General features: G+C 38.5%; 1 protein-coding gene across 1 annotated transcript in view; it reads right to left on the bottom strand.

The window, feature by feature from the left end:
• Positions 1–24,646, bottom strand: part of DOCK2 (dedicator of cytokinesis 2) — a 164,451-nt gene that overhangs the window by 111,684 nt on the left and 28,121 nt on the right. Inside the window, exons 18-25 of the mRNA XM_039385240.1 lie at positions 23,278–23,461; positions 23,085–23,182; positions 21,688–21,777; positions 21,341–21,441; positions 18,782–18,916; positions 14,869–14,977; positions 8,578–8,648; positions 7,843–7,949 (exon numbers count right to left, since the gene is read on the bottom strand). Of these exons, the coding sequence (XP_039241174.1) occupies positions 7,843–7,949; positions 8,578–8,648; positions 14,869–14,977; positions 18,782–18,916; positions 21,341–21,441; positions 21,688–21,777; positions 23,085–23,182; positions 23,278–23,461 (895 nt within the window). The remainder of the gene's footprint in view (positions 1–7,842; positions 7,950–8,577; positions 8,649–14,868; positions 14,978–18,781; positions 18,917–21,340; positions 21,442–21,687; positions 21,778–23,084; positions 23,183–23,277; positions 23,462–24,646) is intronic.

The following is a 24,646-nucleotide window of genomic DNA, read 5'->3' as shown; positions in this document are numbered from 1 at the left end:
AGATTTAACACCACTTTTGTCTCCCTTAGGAAACACTGCTCTTGATTCCCTGGCTTGCCTGTAGTCATATCCATCTGTTAGGATGGCTTCATGCCCACTTAAAAACTGGCATGCCAGTTTAATAAGGACATAGGTGTCATCTGAGCACAGATTTAGAACAAAGCCTTAGAATAAAGCCAGTGAACAACATTCTTTCAATGAGGAGAGACTTCTGATGGTAGTCAGTGCTCAATTAAAGCACTGAGGTTCTTCACAAAGGACATCTGTTCACAACTGCAGTGATCTTTCTATCACAGATCTTCCCTCTTCATTACTTGCCATTTATCTGTTTGCTGGGAGCCCAAAATTGATGAATTTAAAATATTTTTAATGCGTTGCTAAATCTAAATTCCAATTCCACAGTTTAGATCAGAGCCTCAGAAAGGGAAGGTACCCCAGGTCACCTGCAGAGTCAGACAGCACTGTCAGATGCAGATCTTTTTGGCCTCCTGGAAGTTACTTTTAACATACAGGAAGGAGAAGCACAGACCCCTTGCTGGCTGTTCATGGCTCAGCAGCTGAGGCAGGACACAGGTCCAGCATGAACACTCACAGCACCTCCCTGCAACCAGGCACAGCCTTGGGAGCACCTTGAGGCTGCCAGGTGGGTTTATCTCCAAGTTTCTCCGCTCCTCGTGGGAGCTGAGTGCTGCCAGGGATTCCAAGGCAGCCAGAACTTCCAACACTGCCACTGCTGGAGCCAGAACAGCCTTTTCAGCATTCAGTGCCTTTTGCAGCTCGCAGTCCTTGCAGCTGCCAGCCTGGAACACAGGCTTGTCAGCACATCCTCCCTGGCACACTCAGATCTTTAAGGTCCCTTCCAAGCCAGGCTATTCCACGTTTCTATGAATATTGATGAATTCCAACTTGCAAGCTTCCACATTTCAGTTAATTCACACACAATATGTGTCCTATCAACTGCTGTAATATGTCTTTGTTCTCTCTTTTCTACTTGAAGTATTTGTAAGCCGAGTTTTACACGTACTTTTAGAAGTTTGTTGTTAAAACTACTTCCCCTGCTTTGATTTCGATTTCCCTCCATACCACAAGATTTCTTAGAAATGTAACTAAAAAAATGCCCTAATGGGTCAAGTTTAACAAAAAGTTACCAGTAGCAATACGAGCATGTCACTTCCTCCTCCATAAATAAAAGTAATGGCTTTAATCTACATATGTTCATCACAAATGTATGCAGATAAATACCCAGAGATGTGCTTATGCCAACCCTATCCATATCAAAATATTGCAGGAATAAAACTGGCAAAAAATGAATACAGGATTTGAAGTGATGGTTTAAAGATAACATAACCTTGGGGAAAAAAGCCAACAAATAAAAAAGCTAAATACAAAAATCAAGACTGAATCCAGAGGAAAAAAATGTGTTTTTATAGAGAACTATTTTAAAGGAATTTAAAAGAATTTATGAACAGTGGGTAATTTCAATTTTTTCCCGGGAGCTAAAAACAGGGAAGTCATTAACAATAACATGCATTAAAATCTCCTATGCTCAAACACTCTACAGTGTTGAGAAGTTGTGTTCAAAACAGTGGAGAAAGAAAAATCACAGAAAAAAACCCCTGACACAAAAAAAACTTTGGCTTAAGAACTTATAGTAATAAACTCTAAGATTATAATAGTTAAAATCAATATCTATAATTCAATTCTGTCCAGAATAATTAAACTGAAAGATGTTTAACCAGAAATTACGGCTCCTTAGATTTTTTTTTTTTAACTTTTTTCTTAACAGTCCTGAAGGTAAGAACAACACTAAGTCAGCAACATGTGATAAATAAATAATTGTGATTCGTGAAATGGGTGATTACATCAAAATAAAACAAACGGATTGTAAAACTTAACTACACCCCCATAAAGAAATAAAACAGACCCTTACAAGGTCAAGAGGCCCAAAACCTCCTTACTATCCTAAGAATAAAATATAGTAGAACTTTAAATCTTTAGGTGCCTGTTCATCCAAGAATTCATGAATTATGACCAGTTGTGGAGATAACCCTTTTAGCTTTAGCTGTAACAAACCCCATATATTAAATACTTAGCAAAAACCTGTAGAATGTATAGGTATATGATATAATTAATATGCATGAAGTAGCTAAGAGAAATACTAAATGTCCCTTGTAGTAGGCGTGCAGATTTGGGAAACTGGTCCCCATTTCTGTCACCCAGCCAGCTGCTTGCTTTTTCCATATAATAAACTATTATTCAAAAACTTATAAAAACTCAAGACTTTGTTTATCACAAACACAAACTCCCAGTAATTTTTAGGTAGTGAAATTAAAGTATCTCACAGGTAGCACTCAGTAATGTACATGACTGCAGGGGAATCAGTCTCATTGTGGTGTGTGCAAGCACCTATCTTGTTTAAACAACAGCACAGCGATGAAAATAAAACCCTGTAGCCTCAGCATTTCTTGTGGCATGTGGCAATTTAACCCCTGGTGCTGACATATGTCTGCTGCTGCTGTTCTCCCAGAGTCAGCAAGTGGTTGGCATATGCTGAACATGCCATGGCTGTGCCACAGCCACACCGAGACAGGACCTGCATCTTCAGCCAAGGCATGGGAACTCTCTTCCAGCCCTGCCCGGGACCATCTGTGTGACCCACTTAATGTTCTCTGAGCAGCTCTCTCAGTGCTCTGCTACAGCACAAACCCCTCAGCAGGAGGGGACCACCAGGGAACTCCCAAGTCAAAAGCAGCAGTATCAATAATACGCATATTTGTTGTGTGTCAGAGCATTTTATATTCATTTCACACCCATAAAAACCAATTCTCCAAAGGCTAACTCGTTTACAAATTTCAGCATAATGTCAGTGAATATTCCGTGGCCAGCTTAGAATGAGCATTTACCTCCAAATGCTATAAAATCAGCAACACTAAGTACAATAAAAACTCCATGTGATTTGTAAATAGCTATGTCTTAATTTGTTGATCTCTCAAAAACGGAGAGAGGTGAGGGAATTTTGGCAATAGGCTTCATAAAAACAAACAAACAAACCCAACAGCAGTGATGCCTCAAATATTTTACATAGAAATTAAGCAATTCTAACAAACTTTTTCAGAAGAGGGAGAGAATAATCCATTAGATCCCACTATACAAAGGGAAAGATTCATGACAGGAGGCAGTTTCTTACATAACAAATGAGACTCTCAGATCCCATTAGGGGTGCTTGTAGGACAAGAAAACTGTTTCTTGCCCTCTGGGATTTTAAAATAAAAAAATATCGAGTGATTTAAAGGGAAAGTGTCAAAAATTAAGATTTCTTGTCCTCTGATCAAAAAGGACGTGACAGTCTTGAGACAAACCAGCACAAAAATCTCTTCATGTGCTCACACATCCTGTTAGAACGTTCCTAAATGTTACGGGGAAAGCGCCCAAGCAGCAAAACATTCATCATCCTCCACTCAGCCACTCAAACACCTGAACTACCAGAACCTCTCTGAACTGTGGTACAGTTACAGAGCAGGAACAAGAAATCAATGCCTCAACAAAAGACCTGGCAATGTAATTTAAAGGCTTCTCAGAGTGCTGTGGGGCCTTTGGAGATCAATCACAGCAGCAGGACCCTGGAGCCCGTCTGAGGAAATCACTCCATGCCACGAGCCTGCAGTGAAAACCCGGGAATGCCTGGGAATGCACACCAATAAATTCAGTTTGCCCTCAAGGTTTCCAGCTTCAGGTTCGTGTGTAACTTATTTAAAAAAGACAAATTTCACTGGCTTTTTTTTTTTTAAAATGATTTTTTTAAAAGACCTTTGCGTGTTTTCACGAGTCTGTGAATGTCAATGGGCCAAAGAACAGAAATGCCAGTGTGTGGAATCCAATGGAATTATAAAGACAATACCACTGGGAATGGGTGTGAATTAATTGAAGTGGAACTGTAATGAACTACATTGAAATACACTAAATACTAAAATCTAGAGGAAAAATGGATAATCTGAAACAGGCACAAATTAATAGACTTGACTGTAATTAGCAATGTAGTTAAATATATTCCATATTCATGGCAGAAAAAAATACTACCTGTTCCAGATAAATGTGAACTTTAGCTAATGATACTGTTGGAAATCTCACCTTAATTATCACTCTGGATCCTGTTCTATGATAGACTACATGTGCTTTCACTCCTGTAACTCACCTTCCAGCTCATTGAGTGCAGTAATGAATCAGGTCCCATCTACACCCTACACACAGTTGGTTCTTTACTCAATTTTAAAATCAATTGTATTAAATGCAGAGCAAAAAAAAAAAGCATCTTTGGAATTTTCTATTTTAAACCACAGCAACATAAAAAAAAAAATTGCTTGCTGTTTACTGTGCACAGTATTACAATAGCACAGGACAGGGACATTTTCATACCACTGTAATATTAAAGATACTTAATTGAGTCTTTTCACATTCTCCAGTGCCTGCACTTCAAAATGTTGTGGACTTTTCCTTTCAGGGAATTACAACCCAAGGGCTGAAAACAAAACACGAATGCAGATAATCAAACAATATTAGTTAGATAAAACCCACCCTGCAATTATTACAAGGATGATTTTCTGCCATTGGCAATGTAGGTGCAGGTTGGCTGAAAGGAAAGGCATAAAACTCCTTACCAAAAAGAGAAACTCCATTATTAAATGGCCCAACAGATATTTGGGTAACACCACGAAGGCAATAGTAACATTTTCAGCTGTGTTAGAGGTACCACAACTTCATGGGATGGTCTCGGAAAAAGAAAAATATATTTGCAAGAATCTCTTTTACCCTGTCTTGGTTACACTGAAGATGGTGAAAAAGGAAATTGTCAGCTTCAAGCATTTTAAACTGTGAATAACAGAAATTCTAAACCCTAAGATGCCAAAAAGGAGCTGTTTTATTCTGTCACTTCATCAAAATACTGAAGGATGAAATCTTTACCTGAATATTTTCTAGTTAGCAAGAATACTCTCTGGTTAGCAGTACCATGACATCAGCCGTGATATGGTTAAAACAATACGTCACAACAAAGCTAAAACAAACTGGGCAAGTTTTAGCTTTATTTTAAAATGGCTTGGACTTGATTTCTCTGTTTTGGACAACTGCTTCAGAGGACTTCTCTTGTTTTAAACTAATACATTGAAAAAAAAAAATCCATTTCCCCAGGCTCCTCCAAAAAGAACATCTAAGTACTATTATACAATTATATATCAAGTATTACATTTAAAAACATTTTAGGGTAGATCTTGTATATGGAATCATCACGAGCATATGACCAAGCTGTTGATCTCTCCATATTATCAAATGGATACACTTTAACTGTCCATTATTAGTGCTAGTTTGGATCAGTGACTACTCAGATATCCAGGATACAGAGGGAAGCAGCTGGGCTGGCACATGGGTTGGGTAGGAAATGCTGCCTTCATGCTCTCAGCTGCTTGGGTTTGCTGTCAAGTGTCTGATGTGAGCAAAAAATAGCAGAGAGGATTTGGACAATACAATTTTTTAATCTACAAATTCAAGACTTAAATGAACCCACTAACTACCTGTCTGGGGAAAATTAAAATGTATTAATTATCTGGTCAGCAGTATGCAAAACCCACCATTTATTGGTTTTATAAAAGGTCCCCAGAATTCAAAACTCCTCTTAGCAAAATTTCTTATTCATTATTCCCTAAAAAAAATGCAGAAACAAAACCCATGTACCCTTTTTAGAATTCACAATGTATTCTGAGGCAGGCATTTTCCACGAGACAGCAGCTATATATTTCAAGACTTCAGACAAGCTGCATTTACAAGCAGCCAGCAATCTATTATTATTATTTATCTGCAGGCAATAAAAGCTTTACAGAGTAGTTTGCAGTAACAGACCACAGCTAAAGGAAAGGCTTGTTAAACACATGAAACAAGCACCACACCAGGCAGACTATAATGGAAGCTTTTTGGGAATCCAAACCCCCACTCCTTTGTCTTCTGGACCATACAGGGATAGGGAAAAAAGGAGGAAGATACAAGTGAACGGAACTGTGGAGCACACAAGTTCTTGCAAGCTCAACTATTTTCCTTCTGAATCTTCACTAGGGCTTTATTCCTCATTATACAAGCATGGGATCTGCTATCCTGACCAGCCCTCCTGATCCATGAACCAGTAACAATTGTACTGCAGTGAGACAAGTTTCCAAGTTTCTTACAAGAAAAATTACTGAACCAAAAAAAAAAAAAAAAAAAAAAAGGTTTATAGCTTACACTTAATTTCTCAGTATTACCAACAGTCAGGGTGACTGACTGAATTCTGTAAGCTCAAGAGTTCAAGAGAGTGCATTATTTTAACCCAGGAGTTTTTCAGTTTTGTGAGAGAATATTTCTCCTTCTGGTCTAAATGCTACCACAAGCACCAGAGATAAAATTATGACTGGCACTTCTGATCTTAGAAGCAGCAGCAGTAAAAGCAACTGGTAATGCAGTGATATATCAGAATCTGCTTGTAAAACTGAAATACAGCCAACTACCAGAGAAAACTGTGAATATAGAATTAGGAGTGTTTGCAAATTAATTAGTTGGATCTGCTTTTAATAGCTTGGATCAATGTCTGGAGATAGCTCAGCTATAGCTACTTAAGTTTCACCAATTGAAACAACTGTGAGTCTTACATATAGTTTAAAAAAATCACAGCTGATGACCATGAAACTATTAACATAAACACAGCTCAAAATAATAACAATTGAATCTAAATAATTAAACCAATTACATTACTTTCTCGATATTTTTATTCCAAGAAATCTATACTGGTCTCAAAACACAGCAGATACAGCTAATTGTAGTTAAAGTTTAAAATACAGATTTCAGTCTCAGTAGAGTGCAACACAGGCCTAAAAATAAAGTGCAGTTTTTATCTGTCCTGGCCAGTTAGAACTGCATCACTCTCCTGGCAGCACAATGAGATGAGCAAAGCAATCCCCTCTCAATCTACTAATAGTCAGGACTATTTGCTACCCACTCTTGTACAGTCAAGTTCCTGGAATGTTATCTGTGACTTGTCAGAAACTGAAACTCTGACAGGACAGACACCAACATTCATCTCTGGCAGAACAGACACCAACATTCATCTGATTGTTCTGTGCCTTTCAGGTTCTGAAGGTTTCTGCACAGCCAGGAGATGCTGAGGGAGAAACAGGTCAGCTGGTCCATGAGAGAGGACACAGAACACTTGACACTGGAGATGGAGTCAACCATGGAAACCCTGGCTTCTCTACAGAATTCCTTCAGCAAAAATTCCCTTTCTGTGACAATATGAAGGAAAACTAAGCACAAGGCTAATAAAGACATTTCAGTACCATTAAAGCCCCTGAGAGTGGAGAAAGACACTAAGTTCTGATAAAGGTTAAGAAATATCATAATCCCAGTGACTGGAAGTGCTGCATTGCAGCTGAATATACCCCAGCACAAGAGATTTTTTTGTCCTCTTCCTGGGCTTTATATAACAGCTGCGTTCACACAGTCTCACTTCATTTCCCTATTTCATTATAGAAATTCAAACGTGTTCAAAGGATGTTCAACTCACCCACCTAAGCACTACATCACAGGAAAACCACACTCAGAGTTCCTGTGAGCCCCACCTGCCCCTTGCTCCAGGCTGGAAACCACACTGTGCTCAACAGCCATCCCATGGGAAGGGATGGATCCCCTCCAGAGCTCACACTCCTGCCATTCCCACTCCCTCCGCATTCATTTCGCTCCATTTCAACAGGTGAACTGCACAAAACACAAGCCACCCATCATTTTCACACCTATTTATTTGAAGCCTTGAAGGTATTTTATTTTTACCTCGTTTTTTAAAGAGGTTGCTGCGGACTATTTCCTTCATGGACTGCACCTTCTGCTTCTGGAGCTTCACCGGTGGAATGCAAGTGTAAAATTCATACAGGAGCTGGCTGCATGCAAAGGAAAAGTGCCACAAATATCACACAGAGGAATTCAAATTCATCATGTGTAAACAAAGACAGAGAGACAGAGCAAAAGGCTGTGTATTTCTAAACATTTATCACTTTTTAATACTTATGTTTACTTGTATATCACAAATATTGACAAGGGACCGATATCCGGTTGCAAAGAAAACTTCCAAGAGAAACAAGACCAGGATGAAATAGATTTTGGCCATGATTACAAATGTTTACTACTTTCCCTTTACTTTATTACTTTCCATTTTTGTGCGTGGTGAAGGTAATTTATCTTGGTCTGACAAATAAAGATCCTTTTTCAAACTGCTAAAGTCAGATCTGTTTTTTTGGAATAGAGTTAGTTGTAGGGAGTAGGGGGAGAAGAGAAAAATAAAAAATAGATTGCTCCACTTGCTTGTTTTATTCACCGACTTATTGTGTAAGTATTGGGGCACCATAATGAATTCTGGCATTATTTAAGTCAGGTGATAACTCACTGTTAAAAATGTGTGCCCAGAGTTGTACCACTCTCTTGACTAGTGACATAATTGATCTTTGCTAACATAAATTGACCCATGAGGATTCATTGCTGACATCTGGGAAGGGTTCAAAAGCTTCTCACCTCAGCAACTTGGCATCAAAGACCATTTCAACATCATGAAGAACCGAGGGGATGTACTTCAAGGCAGCGACCTGGAGGGATGGATGGATGTACAGATCATGGCAATAGGTGTTTACGTGCACATAAACAATACAGAGCACACAAATACACAAAAACAAACTCATAAATTTGGACTTCTTTCCTCAGACTGAAATTTTACATCACATTTGAACATGATTTTCGTCCCAGAGTCAACAAAAGGGCCCTTATGCTGAGGACATGCAGAGGAACTTAAATACAATATACTAAGTAGATTATACTCTCTTTGCAGAGCAGTGGAAGGGTTAAGATTGTCTTTGTAAATAATATTCTCTTTGCAGGCTACTAAAAAAGCTGATCAAGCAGCTCTTTGATCATACTTTTTATCAGTTCCACCCCAGAATGTGCCATGCAGGAGGCAGAAGTCAGGAACAGTCACCTACCCACCCCAAGTCTACACTTCCTAGAAGAGGTGAAAAGGGGTGTCCTGTCTCTGACAAACCATCCACGGCCAAGCTTTGGGATGGTTTATCTATTCCTCTCAGTTTTTGAGGAATATTTCGACAGTGCAGCAGGATAACCAAACCTCACCCTGGCAGGGGTAAGAGACACTTTACTCTCCTTGCCTGGACAAGAATACTTCAGCAGGCAACTTTCAGGCTCCAAATCTTTATGGTTAATATCCATAAAGCCCAACTTGCAGTACTTCGTTGTGCAGTTTTAGGGTGTAAATTCCTACTAATGTTTCACTAAGGTCCAGTGATGTGAAGTCTTTTATTATCAATCTGATAGAAGCCTATCCAGGTTCAATACTTCTCTGTACCTCTACACAGCAAGCTTCTTGTTAAAAAGTTAGTCTCTTTACTCGGGGAAGGGAGGTTAGAATAAAGACAATCAGAACACAGCTTCCTTTGGCTCTCATTTAGACCTTTCAGGCACCATAAAGATATCATTTTATTTATATGAGCTTCTACTGTAATAACCAGTTAAAAAAAAAAAAAATCAAAAGAACTTTTAAGGACTTGATTCAAAAAGAAAGAATTTAGTCTGCAGCAAGGGTGTACACAGGATTTCAAAGTGGCTCAATGCTGGCTTAAGATACCTTCAGATAAAGTCATTCCTCTTCAGATCTCAAACACAAACCCGGAAAGGTCAAAGGAGCATTTAAAAGCCGTTGCCACTTCAACAAAGAGATTGTATCTTCTGCTGATCTTTGCCATTATTAGTTCCTTGAAGCAGAATGGGGGGGGGGAAACGTTTGGCTGTTTTTTTTTTTTTCTGGTTGGTTGTGTTTGTTTTTCAACAAGACTGTGAAACCCCGGGGCTGTTTAAAATACACACCTGCGTTGGGCTAGAAACTTATCCTAGCTCCACTTCTTATTTCAGCAACGTGCTGTTCCTCACTCTTCAAGACACAAACACTTTATGAAGACACTGCACAGCAGCAGCATCTGAATTTCATTTTACAGCAATTCACAGTTACTGTGAAAGATATTTGATAAGGGACAGGGCCACCAGTGGCCACAGAATACTCCAAGCAGTACTCCAGACACTTGGTCTGTTGTGCTCTGCCTCTCTCATATTCCCTGTTCTACACTTGTTTGAGGATGGAAACGGGAAGGACACAGCTGCCACTCCTCTGCAGACCCACAGCACCAGCTGAAGTACAATAACAAGTATATCCCTGCACTATTTCAGACTCCCAAGTTTCATTTGCAATAATTGCTTCAAATGATGCACTGTGGACACAAGTGAGCACTGCCCTTAATGAAGTCATAAAACCCTCCTAGTCAGCAGTACAAGATGTTCTGTATTCTTCAGACCTTAAGAGATTAGTTTTTTTGAGCGGGATACAGATAAACCCACAGCACTGCAGAAAATTATTTCTTACATATACAATGTACTGTTAAATTTATTTTAACCTTTACTCCTGCCCAAGCTTATTTTTAGCTGCCCTCTTTTGCAGCGTTACATTATACATATTCATGAAATTCGAATACCCCTGAGATGAAAAGTGCATTCAAAGAAATCATTGGTGCTCTGTTTTTAATCTAATTTTACTTGCTATGAAGGCAACTTTAACAAGTTACTGTGCCAGCCCCATTGTACACAACAAACAAAGCGTCACTGTCAGTACCTTTCCAGCTTTATTCTCTCATAAAAGCTGTACAGAGAAGCACAGATTAAAGTTCTTAGAATCTGCTGCAGCAACATGGGGGGGGGGTCAAAACTGTGTGGGAAGAAGGAGAGGAGAAAGGCAGCATCTTCATATTACATGATCTTCATTCTTTTCAATGCCACACACAATTCCTTCTCCCTACGTTACAATAACCTTGAGAACATGTCACGTAATGTTTCTGAGATCACACAGAGCGTTGGGAGTTGTGCTTTCTAAAATCAGTGCCTGGGAGCAGGCTGGGCAGAGCTGACATTTGCAACAGACTGGACCATCTGGAGGTCAAATGTGGTGTGGCAGTCGGGGAACAGAACAGTTGGAAAAGAAGCCGGGGCTTGATTTGTAAATTAAGGTTGAGAGCACAGGCTGGTCACTGAAAGGGCACACGCACAGACTGCAAGCCAGGAGTCAGCAGTGAAACCTTCTAAAAACACTTAATCTGAAATTTAAAAATCACGCATCCAGTTTTATTCCCCAGAAATACGAGGTGATTTGCACGGGCACAAAATACATGTGCTGGAAATGTTGGGGTTTTCCCCCTGAGTGCTCTGGAAAAGGAAATGAGGCACTGACCAGCCCCTACTCCCTCTCACCCCCAGGTCCTCCCTTCACCAAACTGTTTGCAGGATCTGGAAATTTATTTTCAGATTTCCAGATTTCAAGGAGCCCATCCCTCAGAAGTACAGACTTTATGAAAATGTATCCCTAAAAACTACAAAAATCCATCAGCAATGGCTACAGAGAAGCAGCATAAACACAGCAGAGCTGTAACATCATCCCTGCCAAAATAAATTAAAGGAAGGTTAAAGTCCAGTATCTATGAATTGCTACTGCCAGAAAGGCAGTGGAAGTTTGGAAATGATTATTTTAAATAATTGCAAGAAAAATCTGTAAAAAACTCTTAAAAGGAGGACTCCTTACCCCTCACATGCTTGTACTGGTGAATTTATAATACTCCTGATCTCTTTTAGACTAACATGGATTTCCAGTTTACCAAGAATAAATGAACAATTCAGCCTTCAGCTGTTCCAAGCTTACATTAACAGTACTGACAAACAGAACTAGAGATTTACCCTTCTCAAAGCTTGGGCACTACAATAAGTCAAAGCCTTTATTCACTTCAGCCAGTTTTAGAACAAGGGACTGAAAAATTAGATTTTTAACTTTTTGTAACCTTATACAGCATTTAACAGATTAGGAAGTAAGATATCGCTCAGTAGATAAAGTTAAATTGAAACAATAAAGTGCTCCTGGCACTGACTAGGCTGTTCCATATAAGATGTAATTTTATAAACAATCTTCTCCTGAGTGAATTAATATTCAGCACAAGTCTGAGTACGATTCTATCAGTAAAAGCGACTGGGAAATTACTACTGACTAAAATACTGTGTTCCATGATTAAAAAAAAAATAAATTAGCAGAGACCAAGACATTTCAGGTTTCAAAATAATTCTTTAAATCTTCTAAAATTAAACCTTAAAAGTTTTTTGACAAACACGGATGAAATAAGAGTTAAAAATTCACATTCCAAGGTTCTGCAAACTAGTTCACATTAAGTTTCAACATCCTGAGAAACCCAATTACTTTAGCTTTCTTCAGGGCTCCTAAAATGTTCTTCTCTGATTATCTTCAGACCATAATCTACTTGAACACATTCAGTTGGTCCTACCCATCTGTGTTCCACTTTAATTCATATCAATGATAATTTCAACTGTGACAGATTTAAGGCTGTTCTGATATGCTGATTACTCCTCTATTTTTCCAGCAGACTCTTTGAACTTTCCTCTCTGGGTATGTGGAGTGTGACACCTCTGCAGTCCCGTGTGTCTGTGGTATCACTGAATAACTGCCTGTCCCTCACTCTGCTAAGTTAAATCTGCACTGCTACAGCATCTATCACTGTCACCTCGAATTCCCCAAGGGAAATCAGTGTTGCATTTAGGCACAGAGGCAGATTTATGAATTTCTTTCTACTCCCTTCTCTTCCACCTCACCAGATATTATCTCCATTTTTTCTGGCCTGGATCCACCTGCCAGAGCAGGAGTCTGGAGTATTATCATGGAATTCTCCTCCAAACAGGCCCAGGAACATATACTGTCTGTGGTGAGAGTGGCTAACACGTCTATGGAGCTCCTGATGAAGTGAAAGGGACTCTTATTTTATATTTGTTCCCCCAATAAACTTATTTTCAGCAGCCAGCACTAAACTACAGTGGGACATGTCTCATTCCATGCCTCTCCTGTATGGATTTTATAACATTAATGCAGCAGGTTTTATTTACTGTGTGTAAAGCAATCTCTTTGCAGGCTTCTTCCAGAGGCACAGCTGTATGAGTCAGCAGGAGTGGGAACAACAGCAAAGTTAGGATATAATCAGTATAAACAGTATTTCACACCTGCCATAAAATGTTCCTGCTAAAAAGAAAACTTATGGTACATGATACAGATTTAGATACCTAAAAACCCAGTAGTGCTTCATGGTTATCAATAAATAGCACCCATTTTTCACAACTGCCAGCACTCATTAGGAAAAGAATATCTTAATTTTCAGTCTGGCGTTGAGCAGAGCACAGCTGTTCAATAGCCAGTCTACCTCTGAGCCACACTTACATGCTCTTTAAATCAGCACAGATTTCTTTTCTTTAGTCCTTCTAAGAGATGCTCAGTTGACTTTTCAAGGCTCTGCTGTTTCTTACAGGCGTCAGCAAAGATATAGCTTTGCTAAACAGGTGTAATATTCAGAATAGCATTAAATAGACAAATATGGAAATGAGGGTAAGCACAATCAGGATTACTTAGTGCCATCCTGCCACTGGCATTACAATAACACCTGTTCCAAAACACCCCCACCAGCCATTCCAGAAGCAGCACCCACACTTGCAGACTGTTTCCTACAATAATTTCTTGTCACTCAGCAAGAAACTCCCCTGCTCATTAGAGGAAACACAGAGGGACAATCCCTCACACCCACCTGGAGATCCAGGCTCTCCCAGAGAGCATCATCCCAAATCCAATTCACAACTAACACAGTGATAGCACAAGTACCATAAGAGCAAACATAATTATAAAAACTCTTTCAGTATTCCTCCAGAGATGTTTTTTTTTCTTCTCCCTAACACTTCCATGCAGTGTTCACATGTATAAAATACTCCCAGGAAGGTCTCTATAGAACTATCAAATAATAACAGAGTGTATTTGATTGATTTTCAAATGCCTTTAAAATATTACTGTAATCATGGCATTATACAATTAGAGCAGTATTTACTTTTTTGATTCTTTTGCAGTTGCACATTAACACTCCATGCAGAGTGTCAGATAATACAAATCTCAAGATGAGCCACCTGAGGTTTTATTCAAGGCTTTTCCACTGGCTTCCACTTCTAGTCTCAGTCATATCAAAAGGAATCAAACCACAAAACCAGAGGAAAATTCAAGCCCAACAATAATAAAGAATGTATGAAGCATCAACATTCCTGCTGCCCAATAAATCTGCTTTTTACTCTATGGAGAGCCTTGACAGTTCCCTATTTTAATAGAGAAATACATAGAAATTATTTGATATTAGTAATGTTAATAGCTCCTTTTCCAGTTTTCTTTCAAAAGTCAGATTCCAAAGTGTCAGAATAACTAAGATTGATGTAAACGGGAAGCCCTGATCCTATTTTCAGTTGTTTAAATAACCTAAATCCAAAAAGTTGATACAACAAAGTTTACTTTCCAAACTAAAAATGGTGGAATCCCTGTTCAGTACTATTTGAAGAAACTTAAGGATTAAACATTGAAATTAAACATTTGAAGCCACTGGAGGCTTCAAACCATTAGATTCCTTGACAGATTCCAGCACCTGTGTTTTGGTTCTTCCACTCCCTGCATTAATAAAATTTCTATAAAAGTATTTTTCCCTGACCTTCTCAGACTAGGCTTCAAATTTTGTTAGACAACTTGGTTTTCCAATAGAGGGGAATTACAAAAGAGACACAGTGGATAAATTTCCTAGGAGCGTCTTTTCCTCGATTTGAAAAGAACAAAAATAAAAAGGCCACAAATAAAAACCATATAGAAAACCAAACCCAACTGGTTTCCAAGCACACACCAACCTGCAACAAAATGGCAGTTTTATGTTGGCTTTTCATCAGGTTGTTGATGGATTCAAAGAGTCTCCTCATGGATTCTTCAAATTCTGTCTGTTCTTTGCCTTCATATAACCTGTTGAGAGATGCAGCAGGTTACCCTTTCAGAATCACAGAGTTTCATCATCCTAAATGTAACAAATTGGACATTAAATATATATTTCAGCAGTTGATCCAATTTGGTGTACAGATATTCCCCCAGTGGGTTATGACTGTTATTCCCTGTAGTGTGTAGAGATTGTTCAGTTTGAACACAACATAACAACTCTGAATTGTTTTAAAAGCCTCTAATGCATGACACCTCCCAGATCTGAGCTTCTAAAACTCATTTCCCTTTCAAAGTGACTTATATGCAAAATAAAAAAAAAATAAATTTATTTTTCCCCCGCTACAACTGAGCTACTCCAGAATATTCTTCACACATTATCACTATTTCTGTCTTCTGCTGCTATTGCCATTTTTTCAAAGAGCTATTTTTACTGGTCCCACTAACCAGTCTGGTTTTTGGAGGGAAAAAAAAGTTTCTATTTGACACTTAAAAGTTTAAAAGTGCATTTAAATTGAGATCACTTCATTATTTCTTCATTCCCTGTCCTAAAGTTGGAATCTCTCAGATTATTTCTCCTGTGTTGTTCATACTGGTTATTAATACTAAACACTGCCTGAAAAAAGAGTAATCCCACTGGGGACATGTGGAATTAGTTGTGTGAAACAGCTGTCAAAAGATAAAGAAAAACAAGGTAAGAAAAAAAAAAAACCAAGGCAACAAGAGAATCCTGAAATGGGAGGAGAACACTGTGAACTAAATGCTGTGCCCTCACTGCTCTGTTTGCTCCATCAGAAGAGAAAAATCTCTTTAAAGTCCTGTATATTCCAGGGTCTCGTGCTTTTCTTTTCAATGGGAAACACAAATTGAAGAGAACTAAAGGCAAATTGAGAGCTTTTGGCTACAACAAGTGAAAGTCAAAGCTGCTAAACCCCCAGCATCTAAAATGTTGTATGGAGAGGAAAAACCAATAAATACATATATACAGTATACTCTGCTTGAGGGATGGCCCTACTGAGGTGTGAAAGCTGAGTAAAAATGCCAGAAAAATTACATTTGAAAGGCATCTTGAAACAAATAAGTCTTAGTACAAGCACACTTATATAGAAAATCATCTCATTTATTATCAGGTGGTATTTTAGGAGCTTAGGTTTCAGGTGGTATTTTAGGAGCTTATGTTTTGGTCAAATTATTTCTTTTTTTCCTCCCATAGTGGAGACTGTGCTATATGGCCATTATTTAAAATTATCTTTCAATGGGAACAAAGCACATTTAAGTTGTAACAATGTGACTGTCTCTGTCTAAATGTTTATTAAATTACTTGGCTAATGTATTGATACAGCTTTTATTGACTATAAAGGTACTTTTATTGACTATTTTTTTGTTGCCACAAAAGTAAATGAGGTTTCTTGAACACATTTTTTCATGCAAGTGGAAATTTAAAGTTTCCTTGACTAAACCTGAGGGACAAGGAGGGAGGTAAAAATGTCACACATCATCAATTAAACATGCTTTTTAAATTTACTATAAGTAGAATGATGATTTTATTTCCTGACTAATCACCTAGCTTCTATTTAGACACAATGTTCTTTGTTAAATTGCAATTAAATTTAAATTTACTGTGGTTTAGAAGCTCAGATCTGGGAGGTGTCATGCTTTAGAGGCTTTTAAAACAATTCAGGGTTGTTATTTGGGGTTCAAGCTGAACAATTTCTACACAACACAGGGAACAGCAGATATAAACCAATTAAAGACACTTGTTCTGAAAGCAAATTTTAAACGATAACTAATCATTTGCTTGGAAACAACTTCATTGGTGTACATGAATTTTACCACCACAAACAACCTTGGGCCAAAGAAAGGAGGAAAACAAACACTTGATGTTTTCAGAGTCTGTGTTGTGCAAACCTTGCTGAGTGCAGGCAAAAGAATGTTGCTTTCCTTATATCTCTACAGTTTAAACAGCATCCAACAAATGAAAATTTAAGTGTAACTTGGTTATCTCAATGTATCTGCCTGACAACGAGATAAAAAGTCTCCTATTTTATGTCTAATGTTACATGTCATTAATTTATGTCATTCCTACACAGCTTTTAACTTGTAATGTCTCTTACCTTTCAAAAAGGCATCTCAGTTTTTTAAGCAGCCCACCAAATCAAGAGAGAATGATCTAAAGATCTGTCTCAGCTCTATTCATTCAAAATATCTCCAAAATATCTTCATTCAAAATGTCTCCAAGAAGGTTAATGTCAACCCTTGGAAGTGAAGTACTTTAATCGTAAACCCTAAGTTTTCTCGTGGGAAGAAAATATATTAATCCATATTTTTAGGTATTTTCTTCTTTTCCAGGACCAGGAAATCAAGTGGAAAAAGTTGGATGCCAGCAGCTGTAGCTGGATATCCAGTGCCAGGGGGTTCTGGTCACTGGTTGTTTTTGGAAGAGCTGTTACTGCCTAAAATAATAATTGTCCAGTGAATCTGGAGTTTCAGACTCTAGTTAAGTAGGAGCAGATATGTGTAGCTAATCACCTGAATATGCAACATGCTGCAATCACCTAATTTATGACACATTAGCCAATGTACACTAGAGATTAAAATGGAGATTAAAGCTCTCTCTGAACCAAACCCCTGCCTTCTGAGCTTCAGCCATACAGGAAATTTTCCATAATCCCCTTCCCCATGACTCTAAATGTCCTCTTTTGCCATGACACCTCTTATAAAAATATAAAATAAAGCTTTTGAACTACCAACGACGTTCTGTTCCCATGAGCACCATCTCCTTCCTTATAGAGCTTCACAGTGTTCACCTGTGTCCATCTATAAATAGTAAATTCTAGAGGCAAGGATATTTCTAAGGGACTACCTACCAGCAGCAATTACCTTCTGAATCTACTCTCACTTCAACCAAAAATTAATAATTCATCAAATAGGCGTAGTATTAAAAAACTATAAATCTACATGGATTTTTTAAAGAAATGAGTGGTGGAATAACAGAGAAAAATTATGTTAGAGCTCCTACTGAGCAAAAGAATAGAACACCTTTCTGTTCTGTTGGATGCCAACCCCAAACAGAACATCCAGTCACTTTGCTCTGCCTACAGACCTGAGTTTGCCACTGCTTATCTTCTGCCACTGCATTCCTTAAACCAAAGGGACATCAGAAAGAACATTAGGGGAAAACCACCTAAGGATAAATGGAAAACCATGAAGCAGAAGGGAGGAAATGTGTCTGTGGTGTGTGGTGAGTCTTTAAGGGCCAGGTGAGTTATGGGGACACGGTTACCCAGGTGTGGTTTTTCTCCTTCCAGTTTTCCCCTCCTTCATTCTCCCATCCTCCTTTTCAGCTAAACCTGAACACCACTTGTAAATGCTACACCTCCTCTGTCTGGCTGAGGAGTCTTCCCTAAAAATTCCTTAACTGGAGGTCTGAAACTCCAAATTCAGTTACAAAAAATGACTGTTCTGTGCCCCCTGTGAGCTGCTGAACACGGTGTTCTCAAGGACAAGTCTCCAGCCATCTGTTGCAACGTTTGGCCGTCCACTGGTCTTAGGCCAAGCCACCTGACACAAAGAAAAATCACCCTCTGAAACCTGCTGCTACTACTAAATGCAACTCTGGAATTTACACTGAGCATCAGAAAGCAGATTTGTGAACATTCCCTCTCCAAAAAATATCTCAGCGATGCCTGTGTCTTAGGCCAGTTGCCAGTTTTATGTTTTCTTTGTAAAAATAAATACAGTTCTGCTCTAAAAATCAGCCTTTTCTGTTTCTCGGGTCTCCTTCTATTCCTGATATTAGACAGCTTGTTAAATGGCAGTAGCCTGGGTACTTACTGTGAAAATAATGTCCTTGATCTAACAATGAACTTGAAAACATATTCCAGCGCTTTCAGAGTTCTTAGGATAGGTTCACATTGCTCCCCTCTGCTGGAAGTATCCAGGTATGTCTTCAGAACAGTCATTAATTTCCTGAAGTTAAAAAACATTTTTTTAAGTAATCTTTTTTTTTTTTAAATTAACTTCTTTAACTTGTTTGCCCACTCTAAGTAAATGTTCCTGCTCAGTCAAGCACACACAGCAAACAGTACTGCAAGTATTTTTGCATTCATATTGCACAAATTCTGGCAGTATAAACAAATGAGGAGCAAACTCTTAACTGCACAAGCAAGAAAGAAATGTGAAATCTCCAAACAGCAGCATAACTTTACACAATCCTGACAACATTTTTATAGAAGTTTGTAATAAACATGCAGAAGGTAACACAAAATACTACTTCTGCCTCCCTACACCAAGCAGTGATTAAACACCTCTCCATGCTCTGAACTAACTGCAAGGAAATATTACAATATTCTAGCACGCAGTAATATTTGTTTATTTATTTTATTTAAACACTTCTTACTTTGTATCCAAAAGCAACTTCGTGCTCAAAGCACAACTTGCTACAAAAGTGCAAAAGTTCATCTGAAACTCAGTCTCTTCATTTATAGTTCTAGAACCATCTTAAATGATTAAACCAATATTAATGATGTAATCTTGACCTTAATGCAGTCCTAAGAATTAAGATTTGGGTGACTGGGAGGGTTTTTCAGTACAAAAATGGAAGCTTACTGTCCCCTACCCTAAACAAACAAAACCAAACTCCCTCTCTCTCTGTGTAACTAATACATATCCCCAGTCTAACTCACATTTCAGGACTAAAATACTGTGTTTGCAGCCTCTCAGCCTTCTGGGCATTATATTCGTTCTGTGGTTCCATTTCCTCTTCTTTATATCTTCTCTGAACTGTAACAAAATTTCTCCAAATTGGATTTAAGGGCAGCCCACTCCAGGTGCCTCAATGGTCAGTGTTTAGTCCTCTCAGAACCCCAGAAAAGCCAGGACGAAGGGATGACTAAATAGGAGCTGAATAAATACATAATTCCAACAGTTTGGCCAACAGACCATATCATAACATGGTTACAATATGTCTGGGACACAGTATTTCCTTCCTAACTAGGAATCAGGCCACTTTCAGCTACTTGTTTATTTAATAAATGATGCTTGAAACAGAGTGAGCCAGCCAGGCAAGGTTTAGAAATATCTGATGCAAACAAGGCTGTTCTGAGAGGTTCTGTACCCATCCTGCTCTTCCTTCACCATGGCATTAATTTACACATTAAATTACATGTGCTAATTACATATGGAGTGGGAGAGGATTAAAGAAGGACATGTAGTTTGCACCTGAGCTCTCTGAGCCCAATAATGCAACTTGAACTTCCCTGGAAGGTGAGAAAGGGCTGGTTGGGCACTGCTTGCCTTTCAACTCCAGCAAACTCAGGGCCCAGTGCATGATTTGTGGGGCATTTGCTGTTGAGTTAGAACATGCAAATTCGGCTCAGGACACTAGAAGATATCCTCAACTATTCCAAACCTTCAGCTCAAGTCTTCCATGTACTATTCATATCCCAAATTACAGTTCTGCTTCAATCTGACACCCCATTAAGCTGCCAGAACAAGGCTTCAGGTAGATTATAAAACCACATTCACCCTGTTAGAGCATTTCCCCAAGATCAGCACTAACTAAAGATGTTCCCTTCCTTCATAATTCAGCCACTTTATCCTACAATCATCTGCTAAAACCTTTTCTAAATAAAGTAGGAATCCAGGATTAAATTTACTGGATAATACGTCTCCCCAGTTTTTACCCTGTTTTGTGAATCCATGTCTTCTTCTCTGGGCATCGTCTGGCAGTTCCAAAACTTAAAAAAATATAAATAAAAAACTCCACCACAAGTGTGTCTACCTGCCCACTGGCGTGACCATGTAACAAATGCTAAAACTCCATTTCACAGCAGAACACATAACAAATACCAGAATTCCACTTCACTGCACTGAAACCCTCCTGGTGTAACATCACACTCAAACGCATAGGAAGACTTGACAGTTCCCAAAGAGTTTTTTTTCCCCCTTGAGTTTGCTTGATGTAAAAAAACACGTGGAAACCTCTGTAAATGGGTTAAGAACATCCTCAAGTCCTCACTTCAGGCTTTTCAGCTCAAGGCCAGGGATATAAAGGGAGAGGTTTTACAGCAAAGTATCTTTTGATAAACTTGACAGGATACAGGTGAAGTGCTCAGACACAGCAAAATCCAGACCACAGAATTCAATGCCAAAGAATCATTTAACCAACAAATGCCAAAGAATCATTTAACCCCGAATCATTTGCTATTTGTTCATTAATTCCAGTTATAATCACACGTGTCTCAGAGGCAGGCTTGTTTCCAGATAAGCAAACAGCAACATCCAAACAGCAGTCACCATTCATTACAGCAGATAAGTCACAAACAGGATTTACTTTCTTTAATGTGATGGTGGAGGTTTAGGAAAAAGAGAGAAAAGAGAAAACAAACTTACTTGTATGCCAATGTTGCACTAAAATGCTGTTGGATATAGGCTTCCAAAACAGTGTTAAAGTGTTGGAATTTACGGTCTGCAATGAGCCCAATGATGTAGATCTAAACAGACATGGACAGAATTAGCCACAGTCACATTTCAAATTTAAATGTTAGCCCTCTGAAATATTTCTGATAATTCACTGTTTAAGGGTTTTTAAAGAAACTTGGTTTTCAGTCAATTAGTAATATTCCATCTGCTCTGCAGCGATTTAAAGATTAATTCCCCCAAATGAGCAACTTGATTGCTCATTCAAACTTATCAGGTTCTTTGCTTTGACAAATGAAATCCTTGGTGCTGACTCTTACCAGTGCATCAAAGACAAGGATGTCATACTCATTACTGTGGGAATGTTCCATCATGATGTTAAACAGGGCATCCAGCGTGTCTTGGAGAAACTACAGAAGAACATGAAAGGACAAACTGGTGACCAATTCAACTTGAAAACCTCACAAGTCATTTTTCAGAGGGCAGACTTGGTTTCTCTCAAATTAGAATTTTAATACCTTCACTGAAACATCACTTTAATTCAGTAAACACTTCCAAGGATTTAGGCTCTAGTTTCTTTAATTTTAAGAACCTACATCCTCAGACACATGAGCAATCAATAATACATGCTTAGCTCAAAGCTTATGGAAAAGCTAAAAATATTATATAAATGACATAACTCTCTAAAACTGCATTCCTACTTCCTTAGTGACACAGATTAGTAGTTGCTATTTTCACATATACATGATGATTAAAAAAACTCTTCATACTTCTGTGGTCTGATTCAAAGCCTGCTTTAAATCAAAGGAAAGTATCCCAGTGACTTGGGACACAATGGTTAAAAAAAAATCCACCCTTTTTTTTTTTTAAAGTTCTCCTTCCTCTTCTCCAGAGACATTTAATGTTTATATTTAAAGATATAAATGTAATAGTGTCTTCCATTTTCCAAAATATTAACAATTTTTTTTCACATTATATTCATTAAATTAATAAAGTGCTTCATTGGGTACATAGCACATCTTGGTTTTAATATCAACACATAAATTAATAGTAAGAACTACAAAGAAAGCAGTAGGAATTGTTTGTGATGTTTCAGATAGACAAAAACAACCAGCTGAACAGAGACTATAGAAAATATTTTTACCATTACTGCCTTCATCTCCTATCAAGTTCATTTATAAAATTTTCTGCACAAGCTCAAAAGTTGACCTGCGACATACGTGTATCTGTCTAAAGCAACAATGTTCAAAATAATATTCCTGGTATTGAATTTTCCATTCAGGCACAAAATTTCCAGCAACATAAAACAATAGAGAGGAGAAAAGAATCCTAGTGAATTAATTACCAGTGAAAGCAGACAAGTTTTGGTAGTAATCTCACAAATCCCCACAGCCCATAGCCAATACCAGAGATATGTGAGAGCAACAAGTAGGAATAAAGCTGGATAGCAGTGAACAATCCTGTCCAGCTGTTTGCTTTTTGCTCCCTCTAATGCAGAGCTTTGCTCATGTCCTTTGCAAACCATCCTTGACAAAGGCATTGAACTGCATGACAATCAAAAAACAAAGTATAACCATCAGGTTTTTTCAGCTCCAGTGTTTGCTGTGACTGAGCCTCCAGTTTCATTTTCGTTTTGGAACTATTTACCACGTGCTCTGCCACGGTATGGAGGGACAGGGAGAATAACTGTTATTGGAATAACTACTTAGAGATGTACCTTCACCACTTCCTCTCCATCCACGATCTTCAGCTTCTCCAGGTTCTCCTGGAGCAGCTCTGGCTTCATCCGCCACTTCAAGAGACCCAGCAAGCCCACTGATGGAACACAGATGGACAGGCACTCACTTTAAAATTATCATCAACTGCTGCAAGTGTCTTCTTTCTAAACTGCCTGCTCAGAAGATACCCACCATTCTGAGTCAGCTTGGTGGAACAAACCAGAGTTGAAATGTAAAATGCATCTCTGGAGCTCACTGAGAGCCCCCCCACGATGCTCGAGCTCCTGACTAAGGTTGCTCCTTTGTTCTCCACGTGCTGACGTGTAGAAGGTAATGTCAAATAAGCACCAGCATCCTCCATTTTCTTACTGTCCCCCTGAAAAACAACATACCAGCCATCACATACTACAAGCCACTGGTTTTAAAAGTAGGCTTATGTTGTGTTTTCTAGAGAAGCAAAGAAAAATCTGTTTCCATGCACTTCAGCCAATGCACTAAAGGATCCTCAAGTCCCAGTGTGGCTCCTACAGGAGTCAGTGTTAGTCAGAAAGAAAGGTAGAAATGAGCATGCAGGGAAAATACTTCACTGAAATCATGCAGGTCTGTGTTTTAAGGTGCACTAAGGGACTGTGAGGGGTGACATCACTGGCAGAGTAAAAACAAGAGCCAATCTTTCCTTAAAATGTCAATACCTATGCAACACAATAGACTATTGAGCATCACCTTGAGGACTGGACCTTTAATATAAAAGATAAAGACATGGTAAGGTTGAATTTTAAATCAGACAATACACTGCAGTAACTAAGTGACAAGTATCACAGTATTTATGGTTTTCAGTAGAATGAACAGTACAAAACCAGAGAGCCAACAGGTATTTTTCCCTCCTCTGTTTCATCAAGTTTTGTGCCACAACCCCCACATATTTTCTGTGCCTCAACTTATTATTCCCCAGACAAGAGAGTGATTTTAGGCAAAGGCAATAAAAATCACGCTCCTCACTGTTTACAGAATGGAGTTTTTCTTTAACAAAACTACTTCAGAAAATCTCCCTGATTAGTTTGAGGTGTCACATAAAGCTACAACCCCATGACAGATATGACTCTACTGCAGCCCTTTAGTCTACAGATGTGCACAAACAAGGAGTTACAAAACCAAAAATCTAGAAGGATGTTTTAAAGCCTTGGGGTATTTATCTGATTCAGTGACCACAGATGTACAGTTCCTACTTCCTATCAAAAAAGAGGTAAAGTTAAAAATTGACTATAAGAGACTTAGACAAGAGGCAAAATCCTTATGCAGCAAACCAGAAAACATTACTAACATGTCTGATTGTATCAAGCTTGCCAAATAAGGACTCTCAGAGTTTCTGGAACCAAAAGAAACTCCTGACCTCCTCTTTTTGAGACAATTTAGACAGACAATGGGGAAAAGACCTGAAATTTTGATTCGAAAGTCTATCAAAAAGATCCAATGCCTGAAGGCATTAAAAATACAGTACACTGTTTAAAATTGGCAGTTTTCAAATTCCTTGTTTTGAGAGGCCAGATGTATGACTGCTTTA

This window comes from Pipra filicauda, unplaced genomic scaffold, assembly GCF_003945595.2.
Source record: "Pipra filicauda isolate LSUMZ 115617 unplaced genomic scaffold, ASM394559v2 scaffold3_size10097308_pilon, whole genome shotgun sequence".
NCBI lineage: Eukaryota > Metazoa > Chordata > Aves > Passeriformes > Pipridae > Pipra > Pipra filicauda.
The sequence above is the reverse complement of the archived record's forward strand: the minus strand, read 5'-3'. Positions and strand labels throughout refer to the sequence as shown.